The sequence below is a fragment of the Solenopsis invicta genome, chromosome 3 (genome assembly GCF_016802725.1).
Source record: "Solenopsis invicta isolate M01_SB chromosome 3, UNIL_Sinv_3.0, whole genome shotgun sequence".
NCBI lineage: Eukaryota > Metazoa > Arthropoda > Insecta > Hymenoptera > Formicidae > Solenopsis > Solenopsis invicta.
Genome location: NC_052666.1, coordinates 7,121,155 through 7,140,061, shown reverse-complemented (window position 1 = coordinate 7,140,061; position 18,907 = coordinate 7,121,155). Strand labels below are relative to the sequence as shown.

Below are 18,907 nucleotides of genomic sequence, written 5' to 3'. Positions count from 1 at the left end.
ATTTATCTATGTATTTATATGATCCGAATCTTTTGTATTTTTTAAATAATTATGTATTAATTTATCTACTCAATCCTTTCTGACCAACTCCATCAACGGACACATTTCTTCACTGTGGAATCACGTACTTATGTTTATATTCTCCACGACTTATATTCTCCTCCATTTATTGTTTTGAGTTGCTCGTCTATATCTTATTGAATAAATGTATCTCCGACCTGCTTTATGTACGCTTAACGACCAGTCGATTGGGAACCGCTCGATTGAAAACATCTTGTACTGACTGTGGTCTTCCCTAATTCCGTGCGATAATTACTATTGTCAAATGCCTTATCCATGGTTTCGCGAGTCGTCGTCGATTTTTAATGGTAAGTCACTCCAATCTACAACTCTTTAAAGTTACTATTACATAACATCAATTATAGGGTGATCAAAACTTCCCCTTATCACGTTTAAATAATTTTCACTTCGGAATCGGCAAACCGGTAGTGACAACCACATAGAATCGGCGATGGCTGGTGCACTGATTCGTTAAAAGGATAGGAGTGTTTACAAATTCCTGATTTATGTACTCAAAATTTTTTGCTGATGATGACTCCAAAGAAAATTAAAACGTTCAAAGATTAATGTCGACTGATAAAATGATTCTCAGTCTATAAATGACTATTTATTTCCGCGCAAAATCAACCGCGCTGCACTCTCATTAGCCCTACGCATTATATTTTTATATTTTTTATATTTTTGTTTCGAGAGTCTTTATCATATTATACAGGGTGTTTCAGACCACCCGTACACCCCTTTTCCCTTCGCAGGATTAGGACCAATCAAAAATATGTTCAGACGAAAGTTGTAGGGTTTCAAAAGATCTATTCAACGATCTTATCAGCTTGACCTTGGATGGCGTCGCCAAGGTCAGATCGAAATCACATTAAGTTTTTTAAATGAAACACCCTATTTTTGATTCCAGAATCTAATAGCTGGTGTCAAGACCTTTCCAAAACACTATAAGAATGTTTATTTTCGTTGACTACTTTCCGAGTTGTGCGGCTTGAAAGTTACACTACCGCCAACACCATGTAAATAACAATATAAAATCACGCGTTACGCAGAAAGCCGTGCAGCCGACACAAAGAAAGTAAACACGCGAGCCGAGCCAACAAAAACAGATCATGAAAAATCGCGAAAGTTAGCTGTCGCGACCGTAGATAGTCACATACATATGTATGTCATAATATTATGTAATTACATTATTACTTTAACGGTAGCACACGAGCAATAACGAGCGCGACTTTCTGCGTAACGATGTCTAACTCGTGATTTTATACATATTGTTATTTGCATAGGATGTAGTAGAGATGTATTCACCACAACGCTATTGTGACTCAACTCAACACGAGTGACAATAACTCTCTCGAACTTGTCACCTACGTCTTCAATAACCGTCATATCAGTATCAATCGCGCAACAAAAATCCGACCCTCTTTATTAGTCTAGGTTTATTTAGCCATGTCCTATTCCAATGAAGAAGCATATGATATGCTGCTAATTTTAGGTGAGTGTCGAGGTACATTCATTGCAGCGGAAAGATTGTGGCGGGAACGTTATCCTGATCGGACTCCTCACTCGCGAAATGTTTTTTCACGTTTGGCTAAACGAATCAAAATAAAAGGTGTCGTTCAGCCTCAACATAACAAAGGTACACAAATTCGTCGTCCGATTATGGATGAAAGAACAGTGGAAATACTTGCATCGACAGAATTGAACCCTTATGATTCTTTAAGACGACGAGAACAAGATTCTGGTGTTAGTAAAATCAGTGTTTGGCGCATTCTAAAAAATAACAAATTTCACCCTTACAGAATGTCTGTTCATCAAGCGTTGAATTATAACGATATTAGACAGAGACTTGTACTTTGCAACTTTATAAGACAGCAACCACTTGATTTCCACTTGAAAATTTTATTTTCTGACGAATGTACACTTAAAAGTGATGGATCTGTTAATACTTGGAACTCTCGTTATTGGGCACAAAATAATCCTCACTGGTTGAGAGAAGTAGATCATCAAACCATTTGGAAAGTCAATGTTTGGTGTGGAATTATTGGAAGTCAAATCATAGGTCCTGTTTTCTTTGACGAAAATCTAAACGGTGATAGATATTCCGCCTTGATAATGACAGATCTTCCTGTCTTACTAGAAAATATTCCTCTGCAATTGCGCCTGAACATGTGGTTCCAACAAGATGCATGTCCGTCTCATACATCGAGAGTTGCTCGTGCGGCATTAAATACTATGTTCCCCGACAAGTGGATAGGCAAATACGGTCCAATCAATTATCCACCCCGATCACCAGATCTCACCGTCCTTGATTATTATTTCTGGGGAAGGATAAAAAACTTGGTCTATCATGAACGTCCGACTACGAGGGATAATATGATTCGTAGAATAAGTGAAGCAATTCGATCCTTACGTGCCGAGGAAATTCTTCGAGCAACCAATGATTTTCAAAATAGAGTTGATGCTTGCATCGCAGAGAATGGTGCTCACTTTGAACATTTAGTCGCTTAACAAAACATACACTCATTCATTCCCGAACGTGAGAGGCAAGAGGACTCACGTGAATCAAGCACCCCAAACGTGAGAGGCAAGGGGACTCACGTGAATCAAGCACCCCAAACGTGAGAGGCAAGGGGACTCACGTGAATCAAGCACCCCAAACGTGAGAGGCAAGGGGACTCACGTGAATCAAGCACCCCAATGGGATGAATTTCTCGTCACGTCCACGTCGTTCATTCTGGATAATGCTAAGCACGGGAAAATGCATACAGTCAATCTGGACATGATTGATTATCAAACATAATCAATCCAGTTAATAAACAAAAGCAGAGTACATAAAACTTTGACTCCCCTTTTCCTCCCCCATACACATACGCATGCACGTATGCACACACCCACACACAAGATTAAATCCGACTAAGTAACCACCACATGGTACATGTTGAGTAATGCTGATGCTGGCGGTAGTGTAACTTTCAAGCCGCACAACTCGGAAAGTAGTCAACGAAAATAAACATTCTTATAGTGTTTTGGAAAGGTCTTGACACCAGCTATTAGATTCTGGAATCAAAAATAGGGTGTTCCATTTAAAAAACTTAATGTGATTTCGATCTGACCTTGGCGACGCCATCCAAGGTCAAACTGATAAGATCATTGGATAGATCTTTTGAAACCCTACAACTTTCGTCTGAACATATTTTTGATTGGTCCTAATCCTGCGAAGAGAAAAGGGGTGTACGGGTGGTCTGAAACACCCTGTATATATATATATATATATATATATAAAATCTATACACAAGACATTATGCATTAATATGATTTTATTTGTTTTACGATTTTATTTGTTTTTTATTTTTTATGCTCAATAGATATAAAGATGTAAAATAAAAATCTATTTGTAACAATCGCTTTATTTTTAACAGGGTTTATTCTACATTATGGTTTTGAAAATTCTATAATTTTTGATTTAGGTAATACTGGAGTCCATCAAATACATAATACTAAAGATGGTAGCAACAACACTGTCAAACAACTTGAGGATTGCAGTACATCTAATATTGCGAATAATAGTACCATGCGATATTCTCCATTGATGGCAACGGCAGCAAGAAATAAAGATAATGACGACATAGTTAACAACGACGATACATCTCAGTGACATGGATTGCATTGACAATGAAAATGAAATAAATAATGATGAAGATGAAGAGGATAATTATACTATCAAAAACGATGACAACTATGAACATATCGAAGAGGAAACAAGTAAAGAAGACGTGGTCGCATTCAACGATATCGTGTTATTTTCAGAGTCTAAGTTGACTATACGAGACGTAATAACATTAGTAATTGCATTTTCACTTCGATTTAGGCTATCAGATGTTGGAAAATCTGCGCTTATAAACATGATAAAATTATTTGCCGGGCCAAAATTCGAAAAAATTAATATTTCCAAGTATACTTTAGGTAAAGCATTTGATCCACCAGACGACAAAATAATTTATCACTATTTCTGCGACAAGTGTCATATGAAAATTATGTATTCGACTTCAAGAAATAATTTTACAAGACAATCTGTAACGTGTTATTCTTGTCGAGAAAAACATGTAATTTCATTGACATCCAATAATTATTTCATGTCATTTGATATAAGATATCAATTAGCAATGCTTTTTTCATATCAAGCAATTAAAACTGAGATATTCGATTTTATTTTATCAAAAAGTAATTGTCATGCCACTCGGGGGTTGAGCTACCTACCGGGCGCGTCTCCGGGTGGCGGATAGGAGAACGGCCGGAAGGGCCCGGGTCCCCCAGGGATGAAATCCTGCGTGGGTCTGGGGTACCCCCGGTTAGTGGCGGTTATAACTGGTCTCCCTGGTGTAAAACCCTGCGTGGGGTCAGGAAAGCCGTTACCGCGGACCAGCTCCCTAAGCCAAGCTGTAAGCTATCGTGGCGACGGCTGCGTGGCACTGAGGGAGCAGTGTCTTGAACGATGCCTCTGGGGCATCAGGCGACACCCCAGAGTAAGTAGCTTTACCCACGCATCCGGGGCTCTGTGTGGGCGGACCGTTATTTCCCTAGGTACTCGTGGGACCAAAATGGCAACTCTAAAGTACCTTAAAGACGTTGTAGAGGAGATGGAGGGCTCGCAGCGCGGGACCTCCAGTGCGGAGGCGGCGGAGGGGGCTGCGGACTGGGCTCACCTGGGCTCTGAAGGCGCCACCGCCGTCGGCTCTGGCTCTCAGGAGAGGGCGGTGGGTGCGGATGGGGCTCGCCCGGGCTCCGGAGGCACCACTGCCATCGTCTCAGAGGAAAACTCCGCGCCAGAGGCGGGCCCTCTTGGCAAGAGGAACCGCTCTGGTGTGGAGAAAAGGAGGGCTAAACGGGAACGAGAAAGGTCTAAGTGTGGGACCTCCTCGGGCACCGTGACCCCCCCGGTAGCAACGCCGAGGGAGAGGCGGGGGGAAGGACCCGCTAAGAAGCATAGGGCTCAACGCAGTGGGACCTATGCCGAGGCGGTGGACCCTTTAACAAGGGTTATCATCCCCGAGGGTTATCCCGAGGAGGAAATCACCGTTGAGCGGCTGGCTCTCCTGAAGCTGGACGTCAGCAGGGCAATCAGTGGGATCCGGGAAGGACCCATTCCATGCTTCCGTTGTACCTACCTTAGGGGAGGGGCCGCGGTAGTTTTAGGCAGGGATGAGGCGCCCCTAATCTGGCTCGCTCAGCAGATGGGGAACATCTCTCCCTGGGAAAACGCCAAGCTCAGGGTGGTGGGCCCGGAGGTGCTTCAAAGGCAGCACAGGGCCGTGATCTGGGTCCCGGGGGCTCCCGATGAACCGGCCGCGGTCCTGGAGCGGTTGGAGAGGCAGAATCCTGGGCTCAGCACCGGGAGCTGGAAGATTATGGCTGAGAACGTAGGGGCTACCAGGGATGGTAGAAACCTGGTTCTCAGGATTCCAGAGTCCAGCGTCTTCAAGCTGAAGGCGCTGGACTTCAAGCCCTACCTCGGGGTCGACCAGGTCACCTTCAAGGAGAGCGGGGCTCAAGGTGGGGATAGGGAGGGCGAGAAGGAGCCCCCCATGGACGAATCGTAAAGTTCGATCGTCCCGGGGTGACCTTTACTCAAATTACCTTGCACCACAGCAAAGGGGCCTCGGCGATTCTGTCGAGGAAACAAGCTGCGGTGCACACAGCCATTTTACTGATACAAGAGCCTTGGCTCGTCCGGGGCCGTATCAGTGGCATGGCAGCATGCGGGAGGTTATTTAAGCCTCCAACAGTTAAAAAGCCCAGAGCCTGCATAACGGTGAAGGGCGTTGACGCTCGACTAATCCCGCATTTATGTTCCAGAGATGTGGTAGCGGTCGAGCTCGATGTCGCCGACGCCTTGGGAAGCAGGAGGAGGGTGGTGGTGTGCTCCGCGTATTTTCCCCATGACGAGGGGGCCCCACTGCCGCCGGAACCGGTGACTAGACTGGTAGAGTACTGCCAGAGTGAGCGGCTTCCCCTGATAGTGGGTTGCGATGCTAACTCGCACCACACGGTCTGAGGTAGCACGGATATCAACGATAGAGGTAGGAAGCTGTTAGAATTTCTAGCGTCGACGGACCTGGAGATTCTCAACAGAGGTAACGAGCCCACCTTTTGCACGGCGGTGAGGAGAGAGGTTCTCGATCTTACTGTCTGTTCTAGGTGTATATCGAGGGACGTGGTCGGATGGAGGGTCTCGCGCGAACCCTCACTGTCAGACCGTAGGCAAATCAACTTCAAGCTGGCTTGGGCCAGAGGTGAAGTGACGACGTTTAGGGACCCCAGAAGGACTGATTGGGATTCCTATCGGGTGGACTTGAAATGCCATCTCGAGGGCTTCCCAAGGAGGCACGGGACTGCGGAGGAACTGGAGCTCTGCGTGAATCATCTGCAGAGGGCTCTGGTAGAGAGCTACGAAAGGAACTGCCCAGAAAGGGCGGTTAAGAACTCCAGGGGCAACTCCTGGTGGAATTACAAGCTGCAGGAGCTCAGAAGTGCGGCTCGGAGGGCCTGGAATAGGGCCAGGAGCACGGGCCGCCAGTCGGACTGGGAACTTCACAGAAGGGCCCAGAAAGACTACAGAGACTCCGTGGTAAGGGCAAAGAAAAAGAGCTGGAGAGAGTTCTGCGAGTCGGTAGAGGGCGTGCCCGAGACCGCAAGACTATTCAGGATCCTAGCCAGAAACCCAGACTCCGTCCTGGACTCCATTAGTCTCCCTGATGGGACAATAGTGACCGGGAAGCGATGTCTGGAGCACCTGGTGGAGGCCAGCTTTCCGGGCTTTCGCAGAGAGCATGGTGAACTGTTCGCCCATGATGCGGCGGGCTCGCGCAGGGCTCGCAAGGCGGACTGGGGATTAGCGGCCAGCATTGTCAAGCCCGGAAATGTGAGATGGGCGATAAACACCTTCAAACCCTTTAAGTCGGCGGGACCAGATCAAGTATTTCCGGCTCTTCTACAGGAGGGGCTGGAGCTGGTCGTGGGACCTCTGACAAGGACTTTGAGGGCATGTTTGGCTCTGGGCCATACGCCTAGCGCATGGAAACTAGCAAGAGTGGTATTCATCCCAAAAGCGGGAAGAGTGAGCTACTCCTCTGCTAAAGACTTCAGACCGATAAGTCTGACTTCGTTTCTCCTGAAGACTCTGGAGAAACTGGTCGACGCGTATGTAAGGGACGTTCTTCTCCTGCGACGTCCCTTGCACTGCGCGCATCACGCGTACCGCATGGGCTACTCCACGGAGACGGCTCTTAATGAGACTGTGTCGTTTATTGAGGGGCAACTGTAGAGAGGCGGCTATGCGGTGGGCACCTTCCTAGATATAGAGGTTGCTTTTAACAACACCCCGCACAAGGTAGTGTGTGAAGAAGCGTTGCTCAGGGATGTGCCGGAGAAACTCGTAGAGTGGATCAGGGGCATGCTAGGGCGACCAGTTGTAGCCTCGTCGGGAACAACGAGGGTCAGTGGATGACTGGAGAGGGGGTGGCCCCAGGGCGGGGTACTCTCTCCACTGCTATGGTGCCTGGTGGTGGATGGGCTGCTTGAGGGACTGAGTGAGAGGAGCTTCTTCGTGCAGGGCTATGCTGACGACGTGGCTCTGCTAGTGCGAGGACCCTTTCTCGGGCCTCTCTTGGAGCTCATGTAGAACGCACTGGGAATAGTAGAGCGGTGGTGCAGGGAGACCGGTTTGTCAGTGAATCCGCTGAAAACGGGGCTCGTTGTTTTCACTCGCAAATATAAAATGGGCACTATAAAGGGGCCCATCTTTGAAGGTACAAGGCTAGCCCCAGCTGAGTCAGTGAAATATGTGGGAGTGATCCTAGATAAGAAGCTGTCCTGGAGGGAGTACCTTGAAAGCCGCTGTAAGAGTCTGTGCTCCTACTTCTGGACGTACAGGAGAATCGTGGGCCAGACGTGGGGGCTGAAGCCCAAGATTATCTGTTGGATCTACACTGCTATACTTCGACCTAGGCTCACCTACGCAGCAGTTGTGTGGTGGCCTAGGGCGCGGAAGAAAGCGGCGGTGGTGGCGCTCGAGCACATCAGGGCTCTGATTCTAAGAGTGGCCCTGCGTGCGATGCGAACCACGCCGGTGGCAGCCATGGGCATTTTGCTTGGGATAGAACCATTTCACCATGTGGTCATGGAAGCGGCGACGATCGCTGCACACCGACTAGCCTGCGAACTGAAGTGGAAGGAGGGGACTGCGCATACTATGTTCCCCAGCGGCGTGCTGACCGACTCCATCTTCAGAATGAGGCAGGACAGGATGCCAGCAGTTCGGGCCCTGGACAGGTGCTTTAAAGTGCAGGTCACAGGGCCCGCGGACGAGATTGAACCCGGAGCACCGGTTCAGGCCTGGGACGGTGTCGTCTGGTTCACAGATGGCTCCAAGACGGGTACGAGCTCCGGCGCGGGCATTGTTTGCCGACAGAGGAGGGTGGCGGAAAGCCTGCTCCTGGATGGGTACGCCACGGTTTTCCAGCCGGAGATTGTGGCGATCCTGAGATGTGCCCAACTGGCCCTGGAAGTGAAGGAGACAGGTGGGCGCGTGAGAATATGTTCGGACAGTCAAGCTGCCATCAAGGCACTCGAAGCTCTGATCTACACCTCGCGGCTGGTCTGGGACTGCAGAAATGCACTGGAGGAGCTGGCGAAGGACAAAGAAGTCATCGTGACTTGAGTCCCCGGTCACTCGGGGATTGAAGACAATGAAGAGGTCGATCGGCTCGCCAGGGCCGCATCAAGAATGGAGGTGTTCGGGCCGGGACCGGTGCTGGGGGTCCCTTTCTACCTTGGCAGGGAGAGGCTTCAGACCTGGCTGCGGAACGAGCACCTCGAGTTTTGGAAAAATGAGCTGAGGACCAGGTGTCGACAGGCCGGGGCTCTACTGGGGGAAACACCCAGTGAGGGAGTAGTCCGGTACATAAGGTCCTTGAGCAGAAGGGTCGCCAGGCTAGTGGTGCAAATACTGACTGGCCATGGAGCCCTCAATTACCACATGCACAGGCTGGGCCGTTCCGATACGACCGAGTGTAGGGCTTGTGGGGAGGAAGAGGAGACAAGTCTCCACATTCTTTGCGACTGTCCGGTCTACGCGGGGTAAGACCAAAACTACTAGGCTCGGCATTTCCCGAACCAGGGCAGATTAGCAGGCTACCTATGAGGGATCTAAGTCTCTTCTGGAGGGAATCGGGGTTCCCATAGGCGGCTAACGACTGGAGGGTGACACAATGGACAACAGTCTGCGTGTCGTAGGCGGATCTTCGATCCGAGGACCGCCCCCTCAGTCTCCATTATTATTATTATTATTATTAATTGTCATGCCAATAATTCCAATGTTATAACAGACATTTATGACAGTAAAATTTATAAAAATATTCCGAAAGATGGAAATTTAATAGCTACATTCAATTATAGTACTGATGGCGCCCCTTTAACCAAAAGTGGGAAACGAAGTTTTTGGCCACTGCAAATAATTTTAAATTGTTTACCACCCAAGATTAGATTTAAATATGTTATTTTAGCCGGTCTACTAATGTGTACTCACGAACCGAACAGCAAATTATTAAACTTATATTTTTTTAATTTCAATGATCAAATTTCTCATCTTTATAACACCGGTATTAGTGTTCGTGGTCCTAATAATGAAAAGATTCGTGTGAAATTTTGTCCTTTAGTGTGTTCCGTTGATTCCGTTTGCCGTCCAATTATGCAAAATAGAGTGCAATTTAACGGAAGATATGGTTGCAGTTGGTGCTACCATCCCGGAGAATACATTTCAGAAATACACGGAATAAGATATCCCGTACGTGAAAATGATCCACCGTTACGGACTGCTGACAGTCACCAAAAGAATGTTCAAGTTGTGCGTGATTTAAATAAAAATAGTGAAATGGGCGTACGAGGTGATATCTCAGTATCTCAAATTCCACAAATTGACATGGTTTGGTCATTTGCTTACGAATACATGCATGGTATTCTCTGTGGTGTAAGCAAATATATTTGGAGTCAGTATACTTCAGAACCTAAGTCGTGTTTTAAGTTAAATAAAGCTGACCGGAATACGAGGTGTGTTCAAAAAGTAACGGGAATTTTTAAATTTCGCGAGTTTGGAGAGTCCGACAGTCAAATTTTTTTTTTGTTTATGTTGGTATACATACCCTTGAAGTATGCTGAAATGTTGAGCTGTATTCATTGTTTACTTTGTCTCTGGCAGCCGCTAAGGTTACACGTATTTTTATGAGCTCGGCGATTTTCGTTTCTGAAAAAAAATGGATCAAAGAATTTGTATCAAATTGTAGGTTGCGCCGTAGATGCGCTCCACGTTGGCTTGCGGGATAAATGGGCCGTCACAATAAACGTGGCCGAGAGACTGATGTTCTCTTAGTTTTTCTTTATTAATTGAGCACACTAGAACGAGCACTTACATCTCAATCGAGAGATTACTCACAGCCGGCGTAAAACGATCCGATCTGTCGGACGGCTTCTTGCAGAGAGAGCGTCTCGAGAGCCGAGCGCGAACGAAGGCTACCGGAGAGCCGCGAAGATGACGGGCCTGTGTGTGAGCGAAGACTAGAGGGCGCGGGAAACTTAAGCATAGCACGCTTGGCAATGAAAGCAAAGAAAATAAATTCTACTTATAGTAATCACAACTCATGAGTAACTTCGAAACTCATTATAAATACCGAACACAAATTTTGCGTAAAAAATAACATAAAATGTAACAAAGTGTGTGAAATGTTAACAAAGGCTTATGGTGAGTCTGCTATGAGTAAAACAAGAGTTTACGAGTGGTATAATCGTTTCCAAGATGGCCGTGAAGACGTTGAAGATGACGAACGCCAAGGACGCCCCAGCACATTAAGAACCGATGAAAACGTCGAAAAAGTGAAAGAAATGGTTATGAACAATCGCCGAATCACAATCAGAGAAGTCGCTGAAAAAAACGCCCGAATTTATGGAAAAACAATTCATGGCTTTTGCACCACGATAATGCACCTGCTCACACTTCATTGCTTGTTCGTGAATTTTTGGCCAAAAACAATACTGTAATGATGCCCCAGCCTCCATATTCGCCAGACATGGCTCCGTGTGACTTTTTCCTATTTCCAAAAATAAAGAGAACCTTAAAGGGCCGTCGTTTTACAAGCATAGATGACATTAAAAGCGCATCGCTGAAAGAGCTAAAGGCTATCCCAAAGATCGAGTTTGAGAAGTGTTTCGGGGATTGGAAGAAGCGCTGGCATAAGTGCATAATATCTAATGGTGACTATTTTGAAGGCGACAACATTAATGTAGACGAATAAATAAATATTTTTTTTCAAAAAACGAAAATTCCCGGTATTTTTTGAACACACCTCGTATTGTTAACCAACATTTGAGTTTAATTAAACCGACACAAGATATTCATAGACTTCCAGAATCTTTACATGATCGCGCAAAATGGAAAGCATCAGCGGAAAAATCATGGTTATTATATTATAGTTTGCCATGCCTTAAGGGCATTTTAAATCAGGATGCATTCACACATTATTCTTTACTTATAAATAGTATGTACGTATTATTACAAACTGAATATATAACTGAATATATAACTGAATATATAACTGCAACTGAACTAAAACAATGTGAACATAACTTGTTGAAGTTTGTTGGCTATTTCGAATTATATTATGGACAACAAAAGATGACTTTTAATGTGCACGCTTTATTGCATATAGTACAATCTGTAAAGAAAACGGGTCCTTTGTGGTCATCTTTAACATTTCCTTTTGAGAGCAATATATACAAATTGAAACAATGTATGATTGGTCCGAACGGAATTGACCAACAAATGTCAAAAAAGTCCTTGGAGATATTGCTCTTTCTAACGAATAACATAGATTATTCTGATATATCTGGCGTGCGTGAATACTGCATAAATTTATTTCAATATAAACATTTGTCAATTCCGGCACGTATGAAGAAAACAATGTTGTCTTAATTGGCAAATGTTATCGAGTAAAATGCGATGATGGGATGTATAAAGCGTATAAAAAGTGTATCGTTAAAGGTGTCGTATTTCACAGTCAAAAATATCGTAAAGCACGAAGGACGAGCGATACAATGGTTCAGTTGCATTCAGGTGAATATGGACAAATATTACACATCATTCTCTTAAATAATAACTGTCACATTCAAATATCAAAAATTACAATCAGTTCCAACAAACCGTTCGTACATGTATCGTACATGGATAAGATAGAATCAGAAGATTATGTACATAGTTCAATAGTTCCAATAAGTGATGTAAAAAGCAAGATTATTCATGTAGATGTAGGATATTCTAGATATTTATGCAAACCTCCGAATGTAGATGAGATTCAATAATATGGTAATAAATACAATGCTGTTTATAAAAAAATGTTATTGTACATTTTATTTAAAAAAATGTTAATGCAAATGTTATGCAAACCTCAATATAGTTAAAATTATTAATAAGAAATATTATTGTAATAAACAACTTTTTTTTATTTAAAAAATCTACAATTTATGTCCAGGTATACTAACGTGGTTGAAATTTAATTGTTGGTTAATTTACAGAATGACAATGTCAAAATTTCTAATATAATTATTGCATATAATATAGTAGAAATGCTTAAATTTCGGAGTTGCCAGCATCCTACAAGTTAACCAATGATTAAATTTAAACCTTTGATAGAAATGTGCATTAAGCGGATTATTTTGGATTATATATCCGTTCGATTATTCAAATGTATTTGGATTGACAACAGTATGGATTAGAATGTAATTATTTCGGATTAGAAATAATTCGCGAAAGCGATATTAAAATCAATTACGATTTGTATAGAATTAAAACCGATTATTTTTTAATCCGCTCGTGGATTGAATCGATTAAAACATGCTTAAAACCGATTAAAAAGGATTCCGTTTTAATCAGTTTTAATCGCACATTTTTGGCAGGATTGAAACATTATTGGGCATTACTTAAGAATTAGTAGGAATTAGTAGGCATTAGTGGACATTGGTAGCCATTAGTGGGCATTAGTGGGCATTACTATGTATTATTAGATGGGCATTAATAGATATTTATTATATATTATTAAATTTTATTAGGTATTAATTAATATTATTATCAATTTTAAAGAAATTGAATACAGATTTCAGTTTATAATGATACTTTCCTTTTATTTCATTATCTCGTGTGCCAAATATCGACTGAAAAATCGACTGAATTATCGACTGAACGTGCCGAATCCTAACCTAAATCGCTCGATTCGCAATCGTGTCTTTAACGGTCTCCTCGGTTACCTGTTAGATTATATTCTGCTACACTGATACAAGATTTACATTTAGACTATTATAGAATCTGTTTGGGGTGCGGATTCTATATAATCCATGTCGTGTGCGGACACGTTTGTCCATTACAAAAATTTGTGCAAGATTGCTGATGCAACCATCAGACGCAATACTAGATTTTTGATTCCAACTTTATACTTATTCCACTATTATTTACATACTGGTTGCATTGCTGTTTCACAAAAAGGTTCGTATTTTCAGAACATTAGAAAGAGCTTGCAGTGTTATATATGTTAAATGCAATTAATTTAGGGTTTTATTTTCTAACCAAAAATGTAACCTTACGTATTTCTTTATAATTTTATACAATTATGTTTTTTTATCAAGTCTATTAGAATTCAATCTTCATTCAGTAGTAAATAAACATTTATTTTTAAATTTAAGTTTATAAATTTTCTTCTAGTCTCACAACTTATCACTTGTCATACGAAGCAATCGAGGACGCAACTTAGTGTTAAAATTATTTTTAGCAATACATTTTTAAGAACAACACAAATGATATATTATTGTATTTAACAAACTATAGTCTATGGTATCATTTTTACTATTAAAATAAAATGTGTATGTAACCATATGTATAGGTACATAAATTATACTAAACTATTATCTTAAAAATGTGTATTTTATAGATGATAGATACCGACGATTTTGCAAAAGAACTTAAGGATTCGCAGCAATCGACCTGTTCAGAAGATTTTTTTACGCAAGCTGAAACAGCTTTGAATTTAAAAATCCCTTCAACTTTAAAAAATTTATTAATAATTAATTTCGGTTTCGAAAATGAAATCATTGTAGCTAATATAAATGATACTGACTTATCAGAAATTGTATCATTTGCAAGAAATGAGTTATATATTAGGAGTACAAATTGAAAACCGCCGTTTTTTGTCAAAATTTGAGGATTGATTGTTGAAAAATGGTTACATACTTATTCTTGAAAGTATTGTCCATCGCTGGCCACTACTTTTTCCCACCTTTCGGGCAGCATACGAATCCCGCGTCGAAAAAACTGCTCGTCTTTTGCGGCGATCCACGAATCGACCCAGTTTTTGGCCTCTTCGTAATAATGGAAATGCTGATCAGCCAGGCCATGCGCCATTGATCGGAACAAGTGGTAATCTGAAGGGGCGATGTCAGGAGAATACGGCGGATGAGGTAAGACGTCCCATTTCAATATTTCCAGATAGGTTTTAACGACCTGAGCAACATGTGGCCGAGCGTTGTCGTGCAGCAACATCACTTTTTCGTGTCTTTGCTCGTATTGTGGCCGTTTTTCCTGCAATGCTCGGCTCAAACGCATTAGTATACATAGGAAATGTTAAGAAAGTTCTTCATACTCATATTCAAGGAAAGTATGGGCATCAAAAATTAAGCAAAAGGAAGTTGGATATTCTTGATTCAAGAATGACAGAACTGAAATCATATTGTCCCACTGAATTCAATCGCCGCCCGAATAAATTAAGTATGTATTATCACTTTAAGGCTACCGAATTCAGACAACTGCTATTATATACTGCTCCGGCTGTCCTACAAAATGTTTCTGGTGAAGAATATTATAGTCATTTTATTTTACTACATTGTGTGATGCGCATTTTGAGCTCTGAAAATATAGAAAATGAAATGTACATGTATTGCCAAAAAGCTTTGGAAATCTACGTCAATATGTGTGAGCAGATATACGGAGAGCAGTATTGTTCATACAATGTGCATGGCCTTTTACACGTGGTAGCTGACGTTAAGCAATTGGGTTCTTTAGACACGTTTAGTGCATTTTGCTACGAGAATAATATGCCTCAATTTCGCAAATTTATTAGAAAGCCGCACTTAGCTCTCCAACAATATTACAAAAGAATATCCGAATTGAATGACTTTGTTGTTGCACCCGTTGAAAACAGAATTAAAATTTGTGTCTCCAAAATTCATGCAGATGGTCCTCTAACAGAAAATATTCCCGCTCGACTTTGCCAGCAATTTAAAAAGCTACAAGTTGGAAATCTGACTTTTTCAACTTCCATGCGTGACAATTGTTGTATACTTAACAATTCAGAAATCTGCATAATCAAGAACATTGTGCAAATTGAAGGGAATACTTTGCTTGTTATACAAAAATTTCGTACACAAATAAATATGTATGACGTTGGGGTAACATCCGGTTTTGTAGGAGTGTATCATTGCTCTAATTTATCAACTGTAGTCAAGGCAATCAATTTAAATGATGTAAAAGGAAAGATGTATAGGATGCCGAAGTGGAGCGGCGAGGAAGGTCAGGAAGAACGCATTATTGCAGATGAATGGATCTGCGTATCTCTCTTTACATCATTAGTATTACCCTAATATTAAATATTTTGCACAAATATTATTTATTGAAAGTTATAAAATTATACTGTCTGCTCTAATAATTAACAAGTACAGTGGTACAAAAGTGTCCCAATAAACATTCGGAGTAATATTTATGCTTAAAACAGAAAAAAATTCATTTTACTATGCAAACTTAATAAAACAAACAACATTTTCAAGAAAACAATAAACATTAATTTGGTGAAATATAAGTCATTGCAGATCATTGAACGTTGTCACGATTTTTGGAATTCGAACTTCAAGCATGAATCAAACATTAGAAAAAAAGAAAACTTTAAAAACATTTACCAGTAGTGGTAGAGTAGATGCGTCCAAAACGAATAATGACCACTTCTTCTGACGACACAGCTAAACAAAAAAAGAAATTAAAGGAAAAAAATATGAAAGCAGAATTGGATCGACTACGCCTTTTTGTAAAAGAATTGAAGTCCAAGGATGAGCAAATATCTATTAATGAGTCGGAGAATAAAAATCTTGAAAGCACATTGAACACTAATCCGATTGATATAGATGAAAATTTGTAAGTATATGTTAATAAACTTTAAAATATGTTATTAAATTCATTATGTTAATATACTTTAAAAATATGTTAATATATTTTGTTATTTTCAGATATGAAGTAACTGCTAATGATGAAAATTCTCCCAATGTAGTTTTGTTGACATCTCTAAGTAATAATTACAATATAAAAAATAAAACATCATTTTTTCCTGTTACTGCTAACAGTACGTTGCCAGAAAAAGATAATGGCACGAATGTGCTAAATTCAGTAGAAATCATCGAGACATATGGCCCTTCCTCTCATCATCGTACGCACATTGATGGCAGCAAGTGCATTAACTGTCACAAAATACTTGAAAAATTTACGTGAGTAACTGTATTTATTATCAAATAAATTGACTCTTTCGTATGAAAATAAATTTCAAAATTAACTTATTAACAACTGCAGAAATGTCTTATTATTCCATATATTGTAGGACAAAAACCATGTAATCTTATAGGTTGAATAATAATCATATAAGGTTTTTGTCTTAGAGTTTATGAGTTTCTTATGTCAATATATGAGACTCTCGTTTTCAACACGGCTAGAGCTTATTGGTCGTATATTATCTTTAAGGGGAATTAAATTAAAGGATAATAAAGGTTATTTATATATTAATTTAGTGGCTTATTTTCTCATAATATTCACCAAACTTTATTATCATACCGCGTAAATAAAAATATTAAATACAATACTTTGCAAGAAAATTTGTAATTACATTATGACAATTCAACACTTAAAAGGAATATTTTATATTTCATCTAATTATTTATTTGTATTTTGTAGGATACTGGAAACTCAATACGAAACCCTATTAAAAGGACAGGAAACAATAAATGTGCAGATGAAGGAGACATTTAAAAAATTGTCAGAGAATACAACCGAGATCTCTAAAACGTTTTATGAGCCTCTCGATGGTTTTCCATTAAAATCATTGGAAGATTTTTATAACCTTGAGAGTGAGACTAAAATAAACGAACGCAACCAATTGGTAAATTTATGAATTCATTATAATGTACCATGCAATCTATGAATATGTGCCAGTTACTTGAACATTAATTGAGTATAGTATTGAAAAATAATATAATTAAAATAATACATCTTAATTTTGTTTTAGTGTCATCATTTACAATCTTTAGGAGGCGCGAAGTTGAGAGAATTTTTACATACTTCTGTAAAACACATTATGACTGATGAATTGGTTAATCAGTTCACGTGGCTCGGTGGGATTGGAACTGAAAAGTTTAGCGACACAAAAATGTCTACCTTATTATAGTAAGATATTTTAAGTAAGATATTTTAATGTAAATGTTGATATATATATTAATTGTTTATAACAATATGTTAAACTATTTATGTGAAAACACAACTTTGAGAGGCCTTGAACGTTCATCAGAATTTTTGTGTTGATATTTCATGAATGATTTTATATACATTTTGCATGTTCACTCAATTGCATGCGTACTGAATAAATTTTCAGTACTTAAGATGCAGCTTTATATCGAACAAAAAAACCTAATATCACGACATTAAATTGATTTATTACTGAATTGATTTAATGATAAACCAATTTAATAATAAATTTATACCTCTTTCCTAGACTAAACTTTCCAGATTTCTCAAATTATTTACATTTATACGCGCGTACACACACACGCACGCATAACATATCAATGATACTTCACTGTGCTCACATAAGTAAATTGATTTACTTATGTGATTAATGCTATACATAGTTTATTCTTTTTTTCAGCTGCAGCAAAGAAATGCCCGCTTTTTAAAGGCCCTGAAAATAAGTCTGAATTTAAAACAGAAATGCAGGAGGTTTTGCGAGCCATAAAGCAACGATATGGCAACAAAATAAAACAAAAAATTGTTGAGTTTGAGGTTGCATCTAATACCGACATCGAATCTTCTGAAGATAGCATGGATACGTCATAATCTTATTTATCTTTATTTTCAAAAAGCCTAAAAAAGTGTACCTTATATTTTCTTTTTTTTATCTAGCATTTTGTTAAGCTATAGCTTCTATATTTTATAATTTCGTGATTTAGTTCGCAGTTGCTCAGTTTTAGAGGAGAATGGTTCTATACGGTTACTTGAATAAACCGGTAATTACAGTTTGAATAAAAGTCACGTAACCAATTGGATCTATTCTCTTCTATGTTTATTTATATAATTTAGAAACACTCGCGGAAGAGCATATTGATTGGTAGATTTACTCTGTCATTCCTATATATTAATATTGTGTTATAGAGTCTACACATATGGAATACGTTTATATTATCGCTTTACAGTTAATCTAATATTAAATGTAATTGTCTGCATGTTATACTCTGCACTCTAAAAGCTACTATATACATGAAAATATCTACAAGTATAGAAATGTAAAATGCAAAATACATGTATTTTGACTCATAGCATCTAATATATATACATACATATATACATATATATTATATCTTATAAACGTATATATGTATACATATATATTTTATCTTATATACATGTATAATATACAAATGTACGTATATATACGTATACACATATAAT

General features: G+C 40.2%; 1 protein-coding gene and 1 pseudogene across 2 annotated transcripts; both read left to right on the top strand.

Moving 5' to 3' along the window:
- The first annotated feature begins 325 nt into the window (after positions 1-325).
- On the top strand, positions 326-9,600 carry LOC120357326 (annotated as a pseudogene).
- A 6,501-nt stretch (positions 9,601-16,101) lies between these two features.
- LOC120357235 lies at positions 16,102-18,720 on the top strand. Of its 2 annotated transcripts, XM_039447262.1 has the most exons (5): positions 16,102-16,333; positions 16,426-16,680; positions 17,141-17,345; positions 17,472-17,629; positions 18,108-18,720. In XM_039447262.1, the coding sequence occupies exons 1-5, from the start codon at positions 16,119-16,121 to the stop codon at positions 18,133-18,135; spliced, it is 861 nt and encodes a 286-aa protein (XP_039303196.1). In that variant the 5' UTR covers positions 16,102-16,118; the 3' UTR covers positions 18,136-18,720. The 2 variants fall into 2 exon arrangements, with proteins under 2 accessions (XP_039303196.1, XP_039303197.1); XM_039447263.1 differs by lacking the exon at positions 18,108-18,720 and having other exon boundaries at positions 17,494-17,623.
- Positions 18,721-18,907: the final 187 nt, after the last annotated feature.

Excerpts from the sequence above, each read along its gene's own strand:
- LOC120357235 (XM_039447262.1), top strand. The coding sequence starts at position 16,119 with ATGCGTCCAAAACGAATAATGACCACTTCTTCTGACGACACAGCTAAA. Across the intron at positions 16,334-16,425 it reads ATTGATATAGATGAAAATTT|ATATGAAGTAACTGCTAATG; the intron begins GTAAGTATATGT and ends TGTTATTTTCAG. Across the intron at positions 16,681-17,140 it reads AAAATACTTGAAAAATTTAC|GATACTGGAAACTCAATACG; the intron begins GTGAGTAACTGT and ends TGTATTTTGTAG.